Source organism: Nicotiana tomentosiformis, chromosome 7 (assembly GCF_000390325.3).
Source record: "Nicotiana tomentosiformis chromosome 7, ASM39032v3, whole genome shotgun sequence".
Taxonomy (NCBI): domain Eukaryota; kingdom Viridiplantae; phylum Streptophyta; class Magnoliopsida; order Solanales; family Solanaceae; genus Nicotiana; species Nicotiana tomentosiformis.
In genome coordinates, this window is record NC_090818.1 from 30,660,482 (window position 1) to 30,682,603 (window position 22,122).

General features: G+C 34.9%; 3 protein-coding genes across 4 annotated transcripts; 2 read left to right on the forward strand and 1 right to left on the reverse strand.

Annotated features, from left to right (window-relative positions):
- The first annotated feature begins 1,053 nt into the window (after window positions 1-1,053).
- On the forward strand, window positions 1,054-11,098 carry LOC104098751 (probable LRR receptor-like serine/threonine-protein kinase At1g07650). 2 transcript variants are annotated; one of them, XM_009605562.3, is made up of 24 exons: window positions 1,054-1,311; window positions 1,422-1,596; window positions 2,667-2,738; window positions 2,845-2,913; window positions 3,020-3,091; window positions 3,820-3,891; window positions 3,999-4,070; window positions 4,355-4,426; window positions 4,576-4,647; window positions 4,732-4,803; window positions 4,915-4,986; window positions 5,550-5,621; window positions 5,723-5,788; window positions 6,064-6,129; window positions 6,212-6,250; window positions 6,401-6,462; window positions 6,902-7,296; window positions 7,381-7,576; window positions 8,065-8,217; window positions 8,882-9,000; window positions 9,174-9,384; window positions 9,494-9,734; window positions 10,257-10,407; window positions 10,632-11,098. In XM_009605562.3, exons 1-24 carry the CDS (start codon window positions 1,200-1,202, stop codon window positions 11,001-11,003), a joined length of 3,075 nt encoding a protein of 1,024 aa, XP_009603857.1. In that variant the 5' UTR covers window positions 1,054-1,199; the 3' UTR covers window positions 11,004-11,098. The 2 variants fall into 2 exon arrangements, with proteins under 2 accessions (XP_009603857.1, XP_009603858.1); XM_009605563.3 differs by having other exon boundaries at window positions 1,055-1,311; window positions 6,404-6,462.
- A 1,657-nt stretch (window positions 11,099-12,755) lies between these two features.
- On the reverse strand, window positions 12,756-17,325 carry LOC104098750 (uncharacterized). The gene is made up of 10 exons (XM_009605561.4): window positions 17,002-17,325; window positions 15,682-15,767; window positions 14,759-14,825; window positions 14,318-14,460; window positions 14,119-14,167; window positions 13,898-14,035; window positions 13,700-13,780; window positions 13,438-13,614; window positions 13,256-13,342; window positions 12,756-13,098 (listed from the first exon to the last, which is right to left on the reverse strand). Exons 1-10 carry the CDS (start codon window positions 17,323-17,325, stop codon window positions 13,036-13,038), a joined length of 1,215 nt encoding a protein of 404 aa, XP_009603856.1. The 3' UTR covers window positions 12,756-13,035.
- Window positions 17,326-17,542: 217 nt separating this feature from the next.
- LOC104098749 (uncharacterized) lies at window positions 17,543-21,266 on the forward strand. The gene is made up of 8 exons (XM_009605560.4): window positions 17,543-17,946; window positions 18,985-19,201; window positions 19,284-19,421; window positions 19,575-19,653; window positions 19,952-20,020; window positions 20,424-20,499; window positions 20,831-20,893; window positions 20,980-21,266. Exons 2-8 carry the CDS (start codon window positions 19,040-19,042, stop codon window positions 21,056-21,058), a joined length of 666 nt encoding a protein of 221 aa, XP_009603855.1. The 5' UTR covers window positions 17,543-17,946; window positions 18,985-19,039; the 3' UTR covers window positions 21,059-21,266.
- The last annotated feature ends 856 nt before the right edge of the window (window positions 21,267-22,122 follow it).

Genomic DNA, 22,122 nt, shown 5'->3' on the forward strand with positions numbered 1-22,122 from the left:
AAACCATTAGAATCGAGAATGATCTTAACCCAAAGAAGGTATGCAAAGTGTCTAAGTCCTTAATTTTGAACTGCTTAATTAAGTGATATTAAGATGATGAGAAGTGGATAATTTTTTTTTATTTCAAGTCACAGATTTTATTACCACTACTTATAAATGCAAAAGTTATAGTGTTGAGAAGAGTGGATATATTTACCTGCACATCGTGTATGTTTTAATAAAATAAACACATCACATGCGTATTTTAAATAAATATTATTTATTCAAATTAATTAAAATGTAGTCTTATCTTAATTAATTACTGGTCCATGGTAAATTTAACTCGGTCTAGTACATACTACATAGATAAAATGCAGACTTTTATCGAGAAAGAGGTGGAGTGGCTGGTTCTGTAGTGTGTATGCTACATTTGTATTGATTCCATAGTGGCAAGCAATCTCTTCTTTTATCTTTTAAGGAAATCATTATCTGAAAGTACTAACCGTTTCCTGAATCGTGTCTAATTTAACATCTCAATTCTGGTCTAGACAGATACTTGAAATAGTAAAATAGAAGAATTATTCAGTGTTTAATATGAAGATATTAGGTCTTAATTATGTGCTAAGTACTATTATTGAATTTTTTAGAATAAAATACAAAAAATATAAACTAAATATAATAATAGTTTTATATAACTTTTTACAAAATATAATATGAGTAAATTTTATAATTTTGGAAAAGAAAGTTATTTTAACAAGTAAAGAAAAAGAAAAATAAGGTAGAGTAAATGTGGAGTTTGTTTCAGTTTGCACTAAAAGGTTAAATTGGTCGGTGAAATGAGTTCACTATTCAATCAAAACGCGCCAAGTGACAGTACCGAATGGGAGAAATTTAGTATACAGTGTTTCAAGAATCTGATTAAAATATTAAAAACACCACAAAAATAATTAAGAGAAAATTAATCTTAAAGAATTTACAATATACTAGAGTAATAAAAAGATCCAAGAAAGGGGTGTCGCAATTGTCACTACCAACCAATCCCCTCTTTGTTCAAATTAATTCTCTTATCTCCTACATATATATAATGCCCCCACCTCATCAGCACTTCACTCTTATAAAATGAACTTTCACCCAATCTTCTTTTTTCTATGCTCATAAAGGAGTACTGAAATTCTCAAGTATTTCGTATTGCTTACAATTTAATTATAGGTAGCTAGAAAATGAGCATAATGCTTCTTAAATCTATATTCTCTTCTTCTTTTTTCCTAGTTTTCTTCACAGTTCACTGTTTAGCAGCCAGTAATTCCAAGTCCAAGCTCCATCCAGCAGAAGGTAATTATAAACTTGTTTAATTATTGTCTACACATATATATTCCTACTTTGTAAAATATTATCTGGTTTTTCAATTCCCCTTGGGTTCATTTTTGGCTATATATATGCAGTGAAAGCATTGAAAGAGATAGCCAAAAAGCTTGGGAAAAGAGATTGGGATTTTGACAAGGATCCTTGCAGTGGAGAAGGGAATTGGAGTGTTGCAGTTACTGTTAAAGGACTTGAGAGTTCTGTTGCTTGTGATTGCTCTTTTAACAACAATTCGACCTGTCATATTACCTCCATGTATGTATAACATCCCCTCTATCTAATTTGTTTTTGAACAAACATAATATAATCTGCGGGAAGGGAGTCTCGGAGCAACAGCAAAGTTATCTTCACGTGACATATATCACGGGTTTGAGCCATATAGTCAATCATTGAGGCTTGTATTAGGGTAGGCTGACTATCATTACACTCTCTTGGATGCGGCCCTTCCTCGAATACTGCATGAACACCGGATACAGACTGTCTTTCTTTGTTAATAATAAAATTTGCAGTTTTTTATTTGTTGGCAAAATGAGAAGATTGAGGTTAAGGGAGTTGTTCTTGATTTCAAGTTTGAAAGGTTGAGACTTTGATTGAATCTGTACATTTGTTTTGATCCTGCTAATTCTACAGGGGCTCACCTTTTGCGAGTGGGAAATGAAATGAATGTGTTCACTTTAAGTAACACTTACTTCTATGGTTCACTGAAAATTGAGTCAACGTCTTATTTGGCTGTCCACTCCAGCTTGTAATGAGGTGTCAGTGGACCCATGAGCTTAAGTAGCATTGTCTTAGTAAAGTTTTCAAAAACTTAGAGATATTTCAATTTTTCCAATAAGTGTATTAAAAAAATACTATTTCGAGAAAAAAATTAACTTATAAAAATTATTTAGAGTTCCAAGTTTTGTAATTCAGATTACCAATTTCATTATTATGGACAACACTGGTAGTTTGGTACAACGGATTAGTATAATAATTCGAGGATAAAATTTGTAATTGTATTTATTTTATGTTTGGTCATAGGTATTAATTAATTTCATGATAAATTTTACACTAAAATGACGAGATTAACTATCCAATATGGAAGGCGAGATAGATAATTACATGGGATATCTAAGCCCATGCAAGTTTATCCCAAACGACCCCCCTAGTGTATTGAAGTTGAACTTTCTCAAAAACCTACCAAATAAACAACATTGTATACTTCGTCTTTGTCTCTATTAAGTTATGTAAAATTTCATTTAGCCCATCTATGTTGAACTTACATGCAAATTTAATGCAACGCCACTAGTCGCAATTAGCTAAACACCAAATTTTATATGCCACAGAGCTCTGAAAGCACAGAATATTTCAGCAAATGTTCCACCAGAATTCGCCCAACTTCGCCATCTTAAGCAATTGTAAGTCCTCGTTACAACATTACTTAATAGACTTTATCCTTTGATATATATTTAAATGTTTAAAACTTAGAATCTGCACTAATCCAACAAAATGATGATTATGCAGGGACCTCAGCCGTAATTATCTCAATGGTTCAATACCGTCTCAGTGGGCGTCACTGCGCTTGCTTGGCCTGTATTAACTATTTCTCACCTTAAATATTTTCATTACTGCTTAATTTTTCTATTCTGGTTTAGAATATGCTATTTGGCATGTAAACACTTGTTATTTAAATTTGCAGCTCTGTTATGGGAAACCACTTGTCTGGTCCATTTCCAAAAGTTCTCACCAAAATCCCTACGCTTAGGAACCTGTAAGATCAATTCTTTTTATGATTCCTACTAGTCATTTATACTGTTGCATTTAGTTTGTGCTGAAATGTGTTATTTCAATCTGTTTTCACCATAGAGTTTAAGTTCTCTTCACTGACTTTATATAATATTTATACAATTAGGTCATGTATAAGGTAATTACAAGTAAATTTCTATGATAAGCACCAACCTGGTCAAAATGGTAACTTAACCTGGCATTATAGGTTAAATTACACTGACAATATAAAACAAATCTTTGCACTGTCTATGACTTAAATCCTTTACCATTTCAGTCTGGTGATTTCTTGATTGAGCATATTACACTACACTGTGATACTGAATTGAGAATCATATTGTGGCGTGTAGGGAAAAAAATCCCTATAAATCATGTCTCTATGTGTACATTTTTTTTATTATCCTTTTCCTAAAGCATTTTACTGGTAGGGTTTTGCCCTGAATTTCTTACCTATTACGACTCTCTTTTTTGAACGAGGAATAAATCTTCTAATAATAAATTATATGTAGGTCGATTAACCAAACCATAATAAACTATTATGCCTAGTTTAGTATATTTTTCTTTGCATGCATCATGTTAGCTTCCGCATGCACCGTGTTATTTAGATCCCAACATTTATTTCAAAAGCAAACTGCTGCTCAGACAAAGAAATTATGATCACCTGTATTGGGTTCTGTGAGAGTTAAAATACTTCTTCTATGATTGTCAATACAGGAGCATTGAAGGAAACAGATTTTCAGGATCAATTCCTCCAGAAATTGGCAATTTGGTTCATATGGAAAAGCTGTAAATTCTTTTTTTCTCCTATTATATTTATGCATGTTCTTTTTTTCGATCTGGATTTCTTTAGTCATTTTCACGTTTTATTAATGCATCTCTGCCTTAATTTTCAGCGTGTTGTCCTCGAATGAATTCACCGGAGCTTTGCCACCCACATTAGCCAAGCTAACCAACTTAACTGATTTGTGAGTTCACAGTTCAAATTCTCTCTCATTTTGCTCATTCTTTCTTTCCTTTGTGATGAATGATCACATAATTAACTTTCTTCTTTTTGAGTTTTCTTTTGATTGCGGTTATAGCACTAGCTTCTATTACTAACTGTCTATTTCTTCCACTGATTCTGCTACAATATCCTTGAGGATCTTAAGTTGACATTTCATTTTATAACTATTTTTGTTCTGCTATTTGTTCCTTTGTAATCAAATTCTACAACTAACTCATAATATGCCATGTTGTTTGGCGATATTAGGAGGATAAGTGACAACAATTTTACTGGAAAGATACCAAAATTTATCAGCAACTGGACAAAAATTGAGAAACTGTAAGCTTTCTTTTTCCCCTACTACTCAGTAGATGAACTCTAGTTTCTAGTTTCTCAAGAATATTAGAAGGCAAAACTCCAAATTTTCCTGCATATTTCAGTTGTTGCTTTGATCTCATGAACCTTCAATGTTACTCTAATTTTTGCAGGCATATACAAGGCTGTTCTCTTGAGGGTCCTATCCCTTCTGCTATATCTTCCCTTACAAGCTTAATTGATTTGTAAGTCAATGTGAAACTCCTGTTCAGCTGTGGTTTCTTTAAGAAGTAAACTAACTAATTCTTTTTTTCTGTGATGAATTTTAGAAGGATCAGTGACCTAAAAAGTGGAAAATCTGGTTTTCCACCATTAGATAATCTAGAATCCATGAAAGTACTGTGAGTTTCTTTACTTCCTCTTCCTCTAATGGACTGATTGGAGGGCATTCCATTTCAAGAATTTGGAAAGATTTTCGATCAAAGATTCTTAATTGCTCTTGCGCAATGCAGAATACTAAGGAAGTGCTTAATTCATGGTGAGATTCCTGAATATATAGGGGACATGAAGAAATTAAAGACACTGTAAGTTTTAAGAATTTCAATAATTCTTTTTCGATTGAGTTCTCCTGTTTATTGAAACCTTTACTTTGGGGAAGGGGGTTCTTTCTGGCAGTGCCCTGAAGAGGCAAATGCTGAAGATACCAAACCTCACTGTTCTGTGTATGGAGGAAACATGTTGTGATTAGTCAAAAATTAATAACGGCAATCAAAGATGATATTTTCCAGGAAATGGACTGGGGTAGCGGAGTATCTTAAATGTCTAACTATTAGGATATTGTTACACTGACAACTTTTCTATTGATGATTATACATCTGAAATGAAGGAAGTATCTTTTCCTCCTTTGAACCGATGAGTTATTCTATATTTTGTTCTATGAAAGTCTTACAAAAATTGAATGAGGTGCACAAAATAATGACTGTGGCCTTTTAATTTAACTCTGACAGCATCTTTTGATTTGTATCTTCAGGGAAAGAAAAATGTCTATCTGTTTTCATGCTATATACACATTCGTTATGATTATGAAAATTTTCAGCTGAGATTTGTTTTGCAATGGAACTTACTATTATTTGCTTTGTGAATTTAGGGACCTTAGTTTTAACAGCTTGTCTGGTGAGATCCCGTCATCTTTTCTACACCTATCCAAAGTAGATTTTATGTAAGTGGATATTCTTCAGATATCCTTGTTTCTTTCTAGCCATATGCTTATCAATGTAATTCTTACATTTTTCTCTTCTTTTATTCTTCTGGTACTTGCAGGTATTTGACAGGAAACAAACTTACTGGACCTGTTCCTGAGTGGATATTATCAAGAAATAAGAATGTGTATGCTGTTTTCTCCAACTTAATTCCTATAAACTTGAAATCAGTTGGCAATTGCTGAATAAAAATTTGTTTATGACCTGCATCCCTTTTGTGCAAATAGTGGCTTATATTGAGTATATCATTGCCAAAGAAGAACCGCAAAAAAAAATAAAAGATAGAATAGATTATTGCCAAGCTTCAAAACCGATCGTGGAAGAGGTTATTATTGTTATTATTGTTATTATTGTCGACTTCCTAAACTTTCGTTTTAATTTGGTCGTTTGTTTGCCTCACAGAGACGTTTCGTATAACAATTTTACATGGGAAACCACAGCACCTATTGAATGCCCGCGTGGAAGCGTGTAAGTTATCTGATAAAATTGGTTATTCTTCATCTGACTTATTTGTTTGCAGTAATTTCTAACAATAAAACAATTTATCCAGAAACTTGGTGGAGAGCTATTCTGCGTTGGGACAAGAATCGTAAGACCAATGTGCCTATGTCTCATTTTTCTGTTGCAGTGATCCTTCAGAGGAAACTATTGTTTTCTTGAGTTTTCCTATAACATTTGCTATATGATATAGAACTTTTCTAAGCACACTAACGACTTTTTTGTTGTGTCTTCTGTATAGCAGAAACAAAGTTCATCCTTGCCTGAAGCATGATTTCCCTTGTTCAGAACCAACAAATAAGCGTAAGTAGAGTTTTACGAGTTCATTACCTGATTGATAGCAGAACAAAACCTTTGTCTCCTGTCAGATAAATAGGTGGACTTGTAGTGTGAGGTCAGCTGTTGGTAGAAAATACAAAAGTGAAACAACATTGTCATTTATGAGTTTTACACAAATTTGACTAGCATGCTGAAAGACGAAAGCTTATGGCTGTTGGATCGATAGAGAAGTATCTTCTTTTCTGAATTGAAAAAGATCTATGTATAATAACTTTCCATTTGCTTACAATTTATCTACTTAGGCATATGAAAAAATAAGGGAACTAATCATAGCGATATCCAGTAACATAAATTCAGGAATTCTAATACTGAGAATCCAATAACCGTATTACTGTCTTCTGATCTGTCCATATGATTTTCTGCTGAACTTTCATTAAGAATTCCATTGTTTACTGGTGAGCAGAACAGTATTCTTTGTACATCAATTGTGGAGGCAAGGAAGTATCGATCAAGAATGGTACAAGCCGCAAAACATATGAAGCTGATTTAGAAGCCAGAGGTGCTTCTATGTATTATTCAAGACATAACTGGGCATTTAGCAGCACAGGAAATTTCATGGACAATGACGTTGATTCTGATGTCTATATCGATACCAATGTCTCTGCCCTGCTTAATGTCAAGGCTCCAGAAGTTGAACTATACAAAACTGCACGTGCATCTCCCCTCTCCCTCACATATTATGGACAGTGTCTAATGAATGGAAACTATACTGTCAAGCTCCATTTTGCGGAGATAATATTCACAAATGACACTTCATTCAACAGTCTTGGAGAACGGATATTTGATGTGTACTTGCAGGTAAATTTCATAGACGGGAAAAAGAATGAGTATGAATTTCATGTTTGCTGTTACCAGTGTATTTATTCTGTCTTCTTGAGACAGGAAAATTTGGTGTTGAAGGATTTTAACATTGCAAAAGAAGCTGGTGGGCCGGGGCAGCCCATTGTGAAAACTTTCACTGCAGCTGTGACAAGCCACACGCTGAAGATCCATTTTTACTGGGCAGGAAAGGGGACTACAGGAATTCCCGTTAGAGGGGTTTATGGTCCTCTAATTTCTGCTATATCAGTGGATCCTAGTATGTACCTTTACTCTCTTCAAGTTTACAGTTATCTTACTCATAGTTGCATATATGAATCCTATTTACTGAATGCCATAGGGGGCATATATCAAGGCTTATAAAAGGTTTTTAGGTTGTTTTGAATGGAATAACCAATTCACACACTGGTAAAATTTCAGGTTGTTATGTGCTTTGTTATTAGAGAGCACAAGGCTTATCATTTTAAGGGTCTGTAACCATCTAATTGTCATATGTTAGTGTATTTACACTGGAACCTAAAAAAGGTTGTCATATACCCTTAGTTTGCATGATGCATTTTGAGTACAGTGAGGGGGCCTCTTATACGTCCCCAATTCAGTTCCTTAATCTTGTTTGGTAGTGGAAGCATCCGGATTTATACTACGATTTACTAGAAAAGTGTTTCAAATTGCATATGCAAGTCAGACTGGCTTGCCAAAATTATCAAAAGTCTTGAGATGTCACATTCTTTTTCCTTCTCCATGCAGATTTTACACCTCCTTTGCCTGCCGCTCAACGGAGTAAAATTCATGTTGGCATATTGGCCGGGGCAATAGCTGGATCGGTGTTTGTTTTCCTTCTGATCATTGGTATCTTATATAAGAGAGGTTGTCTTGGAGAAAAAGTATCTGCTGATAAAGGTAAATAACTATTGGAATTTTACTTTTGAAAGTTCTACCATAATATCATTTACATCCCGTTTTATTTGACCTTCCTATTGGAGGGTTAACAAAAATCTTCTTTGGTCTTCTTTGTACCGGGCATGTCATTCATATTAAATCATTTGACTACAACCTTCTTTTATAGACTGTTAACCTACCGCAACTCTCCTCCGTTCTCCTCCTTTGATAATTTGACCATAATCCTGTTAACTTTGTTTATGAAATGATTTTGAGTTCAGTGGTTGTTTATCTTGTTTCCAGATACTTTCCAACTACAATTGGCTGTTCTTGGGTACACAACCAAAATAAATATGGATGGGTACATGTGATGGCTAGACACCCAGACATGCACCTACTGGCACACACAACAAAGAATATAATGCTTTTGTACAATATCTTAAGTTAAACGCTAAGCTATATGAATAGTTCTAGCTATTATTTTACTTCTTACCAAAGTATATCACCTTATATACTTGAAGTTATTCTTTACATTCTTTTGACTCGTTCATCTCATCAATCAATTTAGGCTTTCAAAATCATTAATGGTCTGAAGAACTTGACCAGGTCCTATATGAACCTCGAAAGAAACGCAGTAGTGTTATAGCCATTAGCTCCCACTGAGATACTTTTCCTCTTTGAACAGAACTTCAAGGACTGGATCTACAAGCTGGACTATTTACTCTCAGACAGATTAAAGCCGCGACAAAGAATTTTGACCCAGAAAACAAGATAGGGGAAGGTGGTTTTGGCTCAGTTTATAAGGTAATCATCTCTCCCACAGCATATTAGATCAACCAAGGTGTACTATCTCCAGTAAAATTAGCATGTCACGGCTATGCAATATAGGATTCAATCTATAGTCATCTTGCTAGCTTAAGTTGACCATAAGCTGCTCAACTGTGAACTGAGTTTTGAATCATGATTCTTTTATACAGGGTCTATTATCTGATGGAACAGTAATCGCAGTGAAGCAACTTTCTTCAAAGTCAAAACAAGGAACTAGAGAATTTTTGAATGAAGTAGGCATGATATCTGCAGTACAACATCCGAATCTCGTGAAGCTTTATGGATGTTGCATTCAAGGAAATCAACTATTGCTAGTGTACGAGTACATGGAAAATAACTGTGTATCTCGTGCTCTTTTTGGTAAATACTTCCTTACTCTCACAAACAAAAACATGTCTGCTGCTTATGCACTTGACATTGTTTATCTTACTGAGCTGATTTATTCTTATTTTTCTTTCTCTTACATTAGGCAAAGGCCCAATCTGCAAAATGAAATTAGACTGGCCGACACGAAGAAAAATTTGCCTAGGAATTGCAAGAGGTTTAGCATACCTTCACGAGGAGTCAAGCATGAAGATAGTCCACAGAGATATCAAGACCAGTAATATTTTGCTTGACAAGGACTTCAATCCTAAAATATCCGATTTTGGCTTGGCAAAGCTACATGAGGATGATAATACCCATATTAGTACGCGGATTGCAGGAACTGTGTAAGTATGATGAAACTAGTTCCTCTTGTTCCAATACCATTAGAACGACCTTTGGTTGATACGATTCAGAGAAAATGGTTTGACATTTAATCCTCTCATGTATTTTGAAAAAATCATGGTACTGTTCTCATCACACAACATTTTTGCAGGTATAATCTCCTAAAAAGCAAAGAAAGCCAAAAACTTATTAGTTACCTAGAGAAATATAGCTTTTTTCTAGATATTAAACCGCCATTATATCATATAACTCCACCTCTCTTTCCCTGCCATGTAACTCCTTGGTTTACTAATTTTTAGCACCATGACATCCTACTTACTTTAATTGTAATTCCCATTTTGGATTTCAAAAGAGCTATTAGTGAACTTAAAAAAACACTAGCTATCTTATTGCTACTTCAAATATTAAGAACTGAGGAGATTGTTTAATGTCAGAATTCTCTGTAAATTAGCAAGTAACTATATTAATGGCAAGGAAACCAAGATCTGATGTGTTGTAACTTCTTCGGTTATTTGATGATACAGGGGTTACATGGCTCCAGAATATGCAATGCGCGGCTACTTAACTAGTAAAGCAGATATTTACAGCTATGGAGTTGTTGCATTGGAGATTGTTAGTGGGAAAAGCAATACAAATTATAGGCCAGCGGAAGATTGTGTTTATCTTCTTGATTGGGTAACTGTATTTTCCCTCTTAAGATTGAGTATTTTTGCTTCCATCATCCTTAAAAAGGACTTCCCCTTCTACTTTCAACTTAATTAAAACTGAGTAATGGCATATTATTATTGTTCCCTACATCAACTTGAACGTTCAGAATCAAAGAACTTCTCAAAATTTGCTTAGCATGTCATATTTTCCCAGTACATTAACTGTTATTTATTTTGATCTGTTTGGGTTAGGCTTATGTTATGCAAGAGCGCGGGAGTATATTGGAATTGGTTGATCCAGACTTATGTTCCAACTACTCAACACAAGAAGCAATGGTGGTACTAAATGTTGCACTTTCATGCACTAATGCATCTCCAACACTTAGACCAACAATGTCTCAAGTGGTAAGCATGCTCGAAGGCCAAACTCTCGTTCAAGATGTCCTTTCTGATCCAGGGATTTCAACAACCGGTTCAGGATTCAGATCGATGAGAAGTCACTTCTGGCAAACTCAAAGCCTGTCAACTGATGGTACGCGTACTGATTCCACTATCTCAATTGGAGATGGAGAAGAAAATGGTATACTTCAAAGAGTTGAATCTTCTGTACTATCTAATAAGTAAACAAAATGTCCGTTAACACATGTAAGTGTACATATGAACATTTAAATGTAGAATGAATCATTACTTTATCCAAAGAGCTGCAGCTTGAATCTTCATACCAGTCTTAAACAACTACTAATAGAATCTTTACTATGTCATGGTAATGAACATAATTTAAGAAACTAAAGAGGCCTTTATTTAGATCAAAGTGTTAACGAAAATCGTACAACAAATAGGCAAACGAATTTATTTGAATTGCGAAACGAATTGATGAAATGAGTTGAACATCTAATCTAAACCTTACTGAAGTGACATATAAAGCAGCTCTTTATCTTTTGTAAGATAGAAGGCTGAATCACTAAGAAAGGAATTCATAAGAAATATTATTCCTGTTTTCAAATTCCAAAAAGAATATGTTGGATATGTTTTACGAATATGGTTTACTAATTTGAACATTAAATATTGCATGATTATTGGCAAAGGACCTTAAGATAGGTTCACCACTGTAATATGAGAGGGGCCGCTTACTACTACCAAGTGCCAACCTCATCCTAATAATTGCCGATGATAATTTTGGACATCATCATTTATAGTTCTACTTTTTTTCTTTTTTGATACGTTAGAAAATGCTAAATAGAAATATTAAAATCTTATGCAAGTTACATTGCTTAAATCTACCAGAATCAAAAACTCCACCTCTTTTTTCGCCTCTTCTCATACTAGTAGATCTTGTTTATGTCTATGATCTTCATTTGCGAGAAAGTCTGCATATTTGTTTGTAGATGTGTATGATATTTTTCTTTTTGGCTTCAAACCATTGTATCTGCAATCTAGCCCTAAGATCATGATATTGTATGTCATCTTCTTTGATAAGCTTAACAACAAATAGATAGTCCGTTTTCACTCCTTCAAATGAGATAAGTGGCTTACTAATCAGTTATAACTTGGATGTCCCTTTTTTTCCACTTGCATCCAACACTCTCTATGTCACCGATACCAGATAGAAAACCAACCACATCGACAATGTCAATTGAAAGAAGTAGTCATTTCAAAATTACATTGGTATAAAGAAAAACGTACCAACAAACATTGATCGTAATCAGTATACCTGATAACATGGTGTTTGTTCAACCTTGAGTCGATCATTTTTGGTTTTATAAACTAAAATCCATTCATAGGAATATTAACAATATCTTCTCGTTGTTTCTGGAACGCAGTTGTTAGGAAGAAAGAAATTTTAATAGTACTTGTCACTGGTCTATATTCATTTGCTATAGCGGCTGATCTGCGTGTGCTAGTTATTGTCGCTAACTTCGTTCGACTTTTCAGTGAGTACTTTATGTTTTCCACCACTTGCTCGTCCTTTTGCTGGATAAATTGCCATTTGATGCAATAATTGACTCGTGTATTGAATTCTCTATTTGTGTGCAGCTCTCAACATTTGGAACTTTCTTTTACTTGCAATTAAACAACAGAATGATCTTTGTCAAGATTAACCTATAAAAAAAGATTTTAAAATATTAGTACTACTTTAGTATAAATTGGTAACTATTAACGAACTTAGTCTGGTACAGTTTCCATCTGTGGAAAAATGACGGAATACATTCTGTGAGGTCCATTTCGATATATATATATATATATATATATATATATATTTTAAATTAGGAGCACTGATGAGCGGAATTTGTTTGTAGTATAAGCAGGGCCTTATAGTTTTTGATCAATCTGCCTCAGATGCAGTTTTAGCTATCTTGCTTGTAAACTTCCAAATCGTCAGCACAAAGCACAATGAATTTAATTATTCTATTCTCACTCGGAAAAGGTAACACTATCTCATGGTCTGCTGAGCTTACTTCTCTGCCCAGATTCACTTTAAGTGAAAGAAAGAAAAATTACCAGGGAAACCATAAACACTGATTTAACAATAACACTTGCATAGAATATGTACGGTTTCACCGCATCAATATCTATCGAAAGCCCATACTGCCATTAACATTCAACAACTGAAGCTCGACTCAAAGAATAAGCACGGATGATGTCCTTAATGCAAAGCTCAGGCGCCAATGTTCTCAATCACAGCACCTTTGTCCATCCTCTTCACAATACCGGCAATAACCTGAAACATAGGATTCCAAAACAAGCACTTGCTGAAGCAATGAGACTATAGGTTATAAAGCCATAAGCTGCCTCTCTGACCATAGTGATTTTTAAATCAAAGTCGCCTAATCAGGTATAGCAGTTAACTGAAGATTTCTGAGTGTTATGAGTCTCACCTTTCCAGGTCCTAATTCATAGCTCTTCTTTAGCCCTTTTGTTAGGAGGGTTTTCACTGTGGTCTCCCATTGAACTGGTGAAGTCACCTGCATAACTCAAACACGGCAAATCAACATTCGCAGATTGTGTCCATCCATAATTAATTAACTTAATGCTGTGGATATACTGTTTGTGTCCTTACCTGGCAAGCTAATATTTTCTTAATTGTGTCTGGATCTGCATGTGGTTGCGCATCAACATTTGATATTACTGGTATTCTGGGAGTTCTGATCTCTGTTGCACCTAGAGCAGCTTCTAGTCTTGAGACAGCTGGATTCATAAAACTTGTATGGAAAGCACCAGCAACAGCTAGACGTACCTGGAACAATCAAAATCCAACGTTAAGATGTGAACACCATTGGCAGTTGGCAGCCAAAACCACAGGATTTGGAGAGAGGAAATACCGTCATTCGAGCTTTGAATGATTTTGCTTTTGCTTCTACCACTTCCACTCCTTTAAGACCTCCGGAGACTGCATAATTTCCCTACAAAATATACAATGTCAACAACAAAACTGGAAAATGCTTAGCCAGGTGCAATATTGCAAAATGTATAATAAATATGGAATTTAGTCTGGTTACAGAGCATTTGAAAAAACTCACAGTGCACAAGAAATTTGCAATCTGAACTTTGTTTGCTTCATCAACTTCCTCATTAGCTGCATCACACAGTTTTTGTACCTTCTCGGAGTCCAGTCCAATTATACTAACCATTGCACTTTTTGCAGCATCAGCAGCGTCCTGAAGGTAAGGGAAAGAGTAGATATTTTTAGAGTTCCATGCAAGATATATATTTTTTTTATCATTGGATTGTTGAACATTACCTGCATAGCTTCTCCTCTTAGCTTGACCAGCTTAAGCCCATCCTCGAAACTGGCAGAGGCAATAGATTAATGGGGACAATAATGAAATTTAAGTACATGCCTTTTAAAGAGTGGTAAACACTAAAGGATAAAAAGTAACATCTAATACATAAGCAACTCCTAATGTATGTCTTTCCATGAGGTTATGCAGGGTAGCAACCTGAAAGCTCCCGCAAACGCCAGAGCAGTGTATTCGCCCAAGCTTAGACCACATGTGACATCAACAGAATCAATTATTTGCTGACCGCCCTCACGAGCACGGAGTATCTCTACTGCAGCTAAGCTAGTGACATAGATCGCTGGCTGGGAATAAGTAAGTTATGAGCGAGTCAAAAATTGATGTTAAAGTTATATCCTATTGTCATCACAAAGATGATCCATAAAATCATCTCTGAGAAGAGCAAAGCAAAAAAACAAAGGCATGCATTAACAGCAAAATGTGCATACATTACAGAAGCCTTCTACTTTTCCTTTTCAGCATATTGTTTAGGGAATCAATATGTTGTAACTATTAGGAAGTCATTTTATAAAACCTCAATACCAAACAGGATATGTGGAGCAACACAAAAGGAAAATGAGGAAATGATTAATGAAAGAATACCTGACTTAAAACAGTGGAGTCTAACTTCTCTTTTGGACCATTAATACATATATCCAAAAGGTCAAACCTGTAAACCAAGAATAAAGGAATATTAAAATAAAATGCTTGAATATCAATGAATACATCTAGACTAGAGAAAGTTAGAAATGACCACATTTTCAAGAAGGTTCAAGTAGTACACATCGAGGATAAAATGAGAGGTCGCTTGACAAGGTATGGTCATGTCCTGCGTCACCACCAGATACACCGTCCAGTAAATGTGAAATCATTGGTGAGTGGAAGTGTTAAAAGGGTATGAGGTAGACCTAAAATCACTTGGAAGAAAGTTGTACCGAAGGACCTATAATTTCTTGGTGAGTGGAAGTGTTAAAAGGGTATGAGGTAGACCTAAAATCACTTGGAAGGAAGTTGTACCGAAGGACCTATAATTTCTTGGGATCCATGCAGACTTACCAAAAGATAAGACACAAGGAAAGAAAAAGATCTATATAGGACATACCTTGTAGTTGAGAATATGTTTGGTTATGTTAGAACTTTTACTTTATGCCTATGCTTTTCTAGGAATTGTTTAGCCTTTTAGAGATTTATACGTCATAGAAAATATAAAGAACTTCTAGTACTTTTTGTCTTTATTTTTATTTTTACTTTATGTAATATTGGCCTGAGATGAGTTTAAATTGAGTAACATAGTCAATGAGGATTCGGATAGTCGACCCCGACCTCCCGACTTGTTTGGGACTGAGGTGTAGTCATTGTTGTTTGTATCAATCAATACATCATTAACCCTGAATATTAGAAAAACACAATATGAAGATTTTTTTAGAAAAAGAAAAAAGATTAATTGCAGATGCACTTATGCGATAAAGCAACCTTCTGAGAATGTTGACTAAAGCATTTTAGGAGACTTGAACCAATGTATTTACCCCATAATTTCATTTGCTCTCTTGTATAATTCAGCTGCAGCAGGCACCTTCTGAGCCTCTGCACCCATTCCAACAGATTGTGCCCCCTGCAGAATATAGTGCAGATAAAATAGTTTGCTACGAACTTACGGAAGCTCCACTAATCGGATAATTGTGATCTTAGTGACATGACTGTTCTAGAAATTAGCCATCTACAGTAATGACCAAGAGCTACTTAACCAGAGACCCGATATCCACTAAATTAACAATGGGCAGATAGGTTTAAACTATAGCTGCTTGAAGGTAGACAGAGTAATTGAACCTGGTCAAAGTTGAAGCATGATGGCAGTAATTTACTGCATATTATCTGGAAATACTAACATGATAATATTCCTAGCTTCAGTCAATATCTGCCTTTCTCTGGTTACATTACACCGTGCTGAAGAAAACATTATTCAAGCATTCTTAGGGACAAATACTCATCAAGTGATTATGATCATTTTGATTCAGCAAGAATTCTAATCAAGTAACTAGACAAAATGAATTAGCACAAATCACACATAAAATGAATTTAAAGCAAGCAAATTTTCCAACATATTTTCAAAAATCAGTTGATGCAACAAAGCAGTTATACAACGTATTTAAGATGAAGAGAGAGAAAATTTATCAAATAATTATCGTCATTTAAATCAGCAAGAAGTACCAATCAAGTGACTAGACAACTGAATATAGAATTAACATAAATTCCACACAAAATGATCTCAAAGCTAGCAAACTTTCAATCTAACTTCAAATCACTTGAAGAAGTAAAGCAATTGTACAACATAGACTTTCCTTTTTCCATTCAAAATCTAATCAAGTAGCAGAAATGTAAGATAAAGAAGAGACGAAATACTTATCAAGTGCTGTTTCCGTCCCTATTTGTATGACATTGTTTGACTTAAAAAATAAAGAAAGGCTCTTGAAACTTGGGGTCTAAAACACGTCTAAGACATTAATGGTAAAATGACGATTGTTCCTAAATATAGAAAATTGTCACTCTTTTTGGGACAAACTAAAAAGTAAAGTGCGAAAGCTAATATGAGACAAAGGAGTAATTATCATGTTGAAAAAAAGAGAGGGAGTAATTATCATCATTTCGATTCTGCAACAAATGCTAATCAAGTAATTAGACTAGTGAACTACAGAATTAGGCATGAAAGGCACCTAAAATCATCACAAGAGCTAGCAAATTTTCAACCAATCTTCAAACCAGTAGATGCAATTATACAACACAGACATTTTTCTTCTTCTCAATCAAATCCAGTACGAGAAATGTAAGAATACAAAAGAAATTGAGACCTGTCCAGGGAAGAGAAAAGCATTGGTGGGCTTAAAGTCAGCGAACAAGGCATCATCGACGGCAGTTCGAGATCCAACGGAAACGCTCATGAAAACCCTAGACTTATCCAAATGTATAGGGCTAAATCTTCGGGTGCCATTGCTTGAAACGAAGCAATTCAAGGTGGAGAGGGAGAGCGGGTCGCGGTTATGGAGAGAAATGGAAGGAAGAAGCAAGGAGGAGGATGAGCTCATTGTGGAGATGGAGTGAGTGAGTGACCGAGTTGATGGAAGAGCGAGTCGACTCAGTGGATGGTGTTGATATTGGCGGAGGAATGCATGCATTTGGGACAAGGGAGACGATTTATACTATGAGAAACTTATATATCGTGCTGCAATGGCGGAGTTAACGAAGTGCTCTGGTCTTGAATTTCATAATATAATATGTTAGGAGTTACAATATAAGTTTAAAACTGGACGATATAATGTGCTGGAATCAATATTACCTCCATAATTCAGTATGGTGGAACATGTTTCAATAAAAGTTTTTTATTACCAATCCGAAAATTAGCGGACTACTTTCAGCTGTAAGCCAATCACACAAGGAGTCCACTTCTTTTCTTCCAAAGCCCATCTGGAGACTGTTTTTTCACTAATTTGGGCCCGAATTTTTCAATCCAAATTCGAAGGCCCCATATTTACCTGCCAGCCACAGCGCGTAGGAACACGTGCTCCAACGCTTTCGATATTACTTTAGGGATATACCAACCAAACCTCTCATCGGCGTATTCGTCTTCTTCCATCAGTCGATCAATTCTTGTATTTTCAGTATTTTTCATGAATCCTCCAATGCATTGAAGTTTGTAAAAATCATATTGCAATTCATATTCCTTTTTCTCAAGTTCAGATTTCAGATTTCTCTTTGTCGGAGTCCGTCGGCCGAATTTCAGCTCCGATCACGTGCGGGTGAGTCAGTTCTCTTTTAGATCCTGTTTTCAGTAATAATTTTATAATTCGATCCGTAAATTTATATACCTGAAGTTCTTATGCTTAATTCACGTTTATTTGATTTGCAACTTCAATATTATGCCTACAGCTTTGTGGAATTCAATGATCCAGTTGATTTGATCTGTTAATTGTGATTACCGTTGACTTATAATCTTCCGGTCGGTTACTGTAGGATTAATCGACGCCTTAGATCATTGCTTTATGTATAATCCACAAATTCTAAATTTCTGAAAATTTTACTCTCTCCATGTCAATTATGTGAACTATTTGACTGAATGAGTTTAAGAAAGAAAGAAAGACTTTTTGAAGCTTATGTGTCCATATGTGTGGCGAGAGGCGGATTCAGGATTTAAACTCTATGGGTTCAACTCTTAAGGTTTTTAGCATTTAATCAATTATCTTTTTAAAGTTATGGGTCACATTACTATTTGTTGCAATTGTAATAAATTTTACACATAAATTTGTACTCCGCGATAAAAGTACTGGGTTCAGTTGAACCCGGTATCGATGGGCTGGATCTGCCCCTGTGTGTGGCTAGAAAAACTTCTCATCAAGGGTAAATTGTTTTCAAATATAGAAAGAGTCATTTTTTTGGAACGGACCAAAAAGGAAACATGATCAAATAAACTGGTAAAGAGGGACTATTTTGAGTCTTTTCTAGTATTTCCTAAAGCAATAATTTTTTAAGTGGAGTCAGAGCTGTGTTACATTACTGAGAGTTGCTTAAATTTCGACATGTGTGGAATTATGTAGTAAGGAATATACTCAAGCATCATTTTGTAACTTTTCATAACCTGTAACGTGAAACAAGAAAATTCAACTATATATGTGCAAAAAGTATTTTTTGGAGTACAGCAAGAAAGGTGCAGAAGGTTAGAGGCCTCAAAGCAGGAAATTGTTGTTTGCCTGGCTTACTATTGGATATACTAAATATTTCTAAATTTGGATTATATTCGGCCAATTTTTTCTTGCTGCTGATTAGCTTTTCCTGTGAAGGTGTAAGTGGCCAGAATAGATTGGAGCAAATAGTCGGCATAAACAACATATAACAATGAGGCGTATGATTCCTTCACTGGTAGATTTATGTGTTCAGACAGCTATAGATAATGTCAGATACCTAGGGGATGTTGGTGAAACAGATTCTCATCTACTAGAGCGCATTTTGCCTCACTGTACTCTTGAACAGTTAATACATGTGGAGAATTCGACACAAGTAAGAAACTCTATGTTTAGGTTATCCTCTTACAGTGTTCCAGAGCAGGCTAAAAATTTTAACTTTTGAATTCTTCTTTCAGGGAAGAGATCTCAGTCAAGTGACGGATAGACTTTGGAAGAGGTTCTACCAGATTCAGTTCGGTGAGAAGAGCACCAATCAGGTGGTCGAGAGAATGAAGCAAAAGAAAGTAACATTTAAATGGAAACTGTTGTATGAGGTGATTTATCGTTTCATATCTTGTTCTCCCATTCCATGCTTTTACTCCTTTATTTTGATGTATGTCAGTATGTTTAGTATTAGATCATGTCTTTTTCTTATTGTGATTACCAAATCATTCAACATTTACAAAAGGGTATAAATTTACTTGCAGGCAAAGTCAAAAGAAGTGGAGGAGACTCAACAAAGGTCATTCGAAAGAATCAAGGAATTGTATCAAAAGGAAGATGCAAGTATGTGCTTTACTTCTGTTTTCTTTGTTCTTTGATTTGTTTTCCCAGTAAGTATTACCATCCTCTCCTAGTACTTTTAAGAATAAATTACAAAATTCCATACCAGCTCAAGAGTATTTAAGCAAATCCTCCTCAGAAATTTTAATTTGGTTATTATGGTGATAGGTTGTGTCGTGATCACATCTGACTATATCTAGTTCTTGAAACTTGTTTAGTTTATTTCTCTTGTAGTGGAGATGTGGTATAAGTTTACCATTATATTTGGCTTATAGTCGGACGGTCTCTTTTGTCTTTGTAGAACGGCAAAGCCGACAAGTTCGAGTCTGCACAAAGGTTCCACCTTCTAGCAATAAAAGAAGCTTTTGGGGTACGTTCATGTTTTCTTCTGATCCCTTTTCATTGTCAAAGTCAATACGTAATGTTTATTGGAGAATGTATGGTATTTTGTCATAAGATACACCTTACAAGGTAACAAGGTTACTTCTCTAAACCCTCAGGGGTTGGCCTGGTGGCAATTGACTTGAGCCTTGGGGTTTGCTCCCTTTCAAGGTCTCAAGTTCGAAACCCACTGGGTGCAAACAATTTCTGAGGGCCATCGGACTGGGTAAAACCTGAATTAACCGTGGTGCACTTGCGGGAAACTCCTTGCCGAGGGCCTGTGCACCCCCGGGATTAGTCGGGGCTCAAAGAGACTTGGACACCCGGTGCAAATCAAAAAAAAAAAAAGGTTACTTCTGTATTTGTTCCTGAGTAAAGAGGGTAATTTGTAGGTAGTGGACCTGGTAGCAGTTTTTGCAACACAAAGAGTACCTTGATGAAGAAGGCAAAAATAGAGTTTGTCAACAGGTAAGTTTGGCCTCCGTTGGAACACATGGTTCTGATATTGTATTCATGCAACTATAGGCACTCTTTCCCCCACTCCATATTGGATATCCTTCCCAGAGTTTGTGTTTGTGTTCTTAAATTTGTCCTCAACGGTCTCTATCTTCATGGGCGTGTGTCGAATGTATATTCTTGGTCTTTAGCTTATATGCAGTTTGATTGGAAAATTATGTTAAGAAGCTTAACATTTCTAGTAACTTGTATATGTTTTTGTGTGAGTTGCTCAATTAGCTCCGCTTCTTTGAAAGAGCCTCTTTATTCAGGTAGCTGATTCTGTTTCTGCCGTTTCTTACAGTCGAGAAGTAAAGAATCTCGCAGCTATGAAGAATAAGGCTGTGCAAAGAAATCACAGCCACAGGTAAAGATCTACTTACAGTTTTGATGCTTCAACATACTATATTCTATTATTCTCTAATCTTCTTTTTAAATTTTCAATTTTCTCAGCCAAATTTCCCCTGCAAAAAAAACAGGTGGTTTTTCCTCTATGGCTTCTTCCTCGAGATCAAAATTTACAAGGCGGTAAGAGAGATTCTACACTGGCATTTAAAGTATCAAAGTCGGCTGTTGAAGAAAATGATGATTACTTTGTTTTGTGCAACATCAAAGCGCAATTCTGTATTTTTTCATAAAACTTTTGCGGGCTTGAGTGTATACTTTCCATTGTTTTCAATCCATAGTATTGCAAAGTAAAAATGACATTGTATAGTCGCGGTAAAAATAATAGCCAAAAACATGTATAAAAAATGTATATTTTTTGTATATATATATTCTGTATATTATATACAAAAATTATACAAATTTTATACACTTTTTCGGCTACCATATGTAAATAGTTTCTGGCGCGGGCTAAAAGTGATCGTACATCTTTTGCAAATAGTGCTTTTGGATTTCTTGTAAAATAGGAAATTGGAAGTGTGAGAACATCAAGAGCCTATTTGGAAAACCACTTAGGAATTGGATTTGGGTGTAATTGGGTGTAATTACACAATTTGGCATCTTTGTCTGGCCAAGTAATTATTTGGTCAGCATGTAAACTCGGTGTAATTGGAGAGGTGTAATTACATTCTCCAATTCTAAGGGGAGGTGAGAATTGGTGGTAATTACACTGTGTAATTACAAGGTTATTTTTTAATTTCTTTACATTTTGTTTATATTTTAACTTATTTTTTTTATAACTTTTTATTTTCATTATTTTAATTTTTTATTTTATTTTTACTTTTTAATTTCTTTTTTAATTAAAATATATTTTTCTTTATACATTATTTATCTTTTATTTCTCTACCTTTACTTCTTGTGATGCAATGTAGTTGCTCGTATATTTTATTTCTTATTTTCTTTATTTAGCGTAACTGTGTTACTATTCTAGTTTTTGAAACTACACCTCCTAATATAAGAATTAATGAGTCATTAACAAACCTGGCATATAATGAGTGTTGTCATTAAAGTAGAATTCGTTATTGAATGAGATTATAAACTTATTATGTTTCCTAATCTTAAATTGTATCGAAAGTTATTTTTATTATGTTGGAATTTGACATATGTTCAACTGGTTTTTTTTTTGAATTTTGAATTTTGAAATTGTGTTAT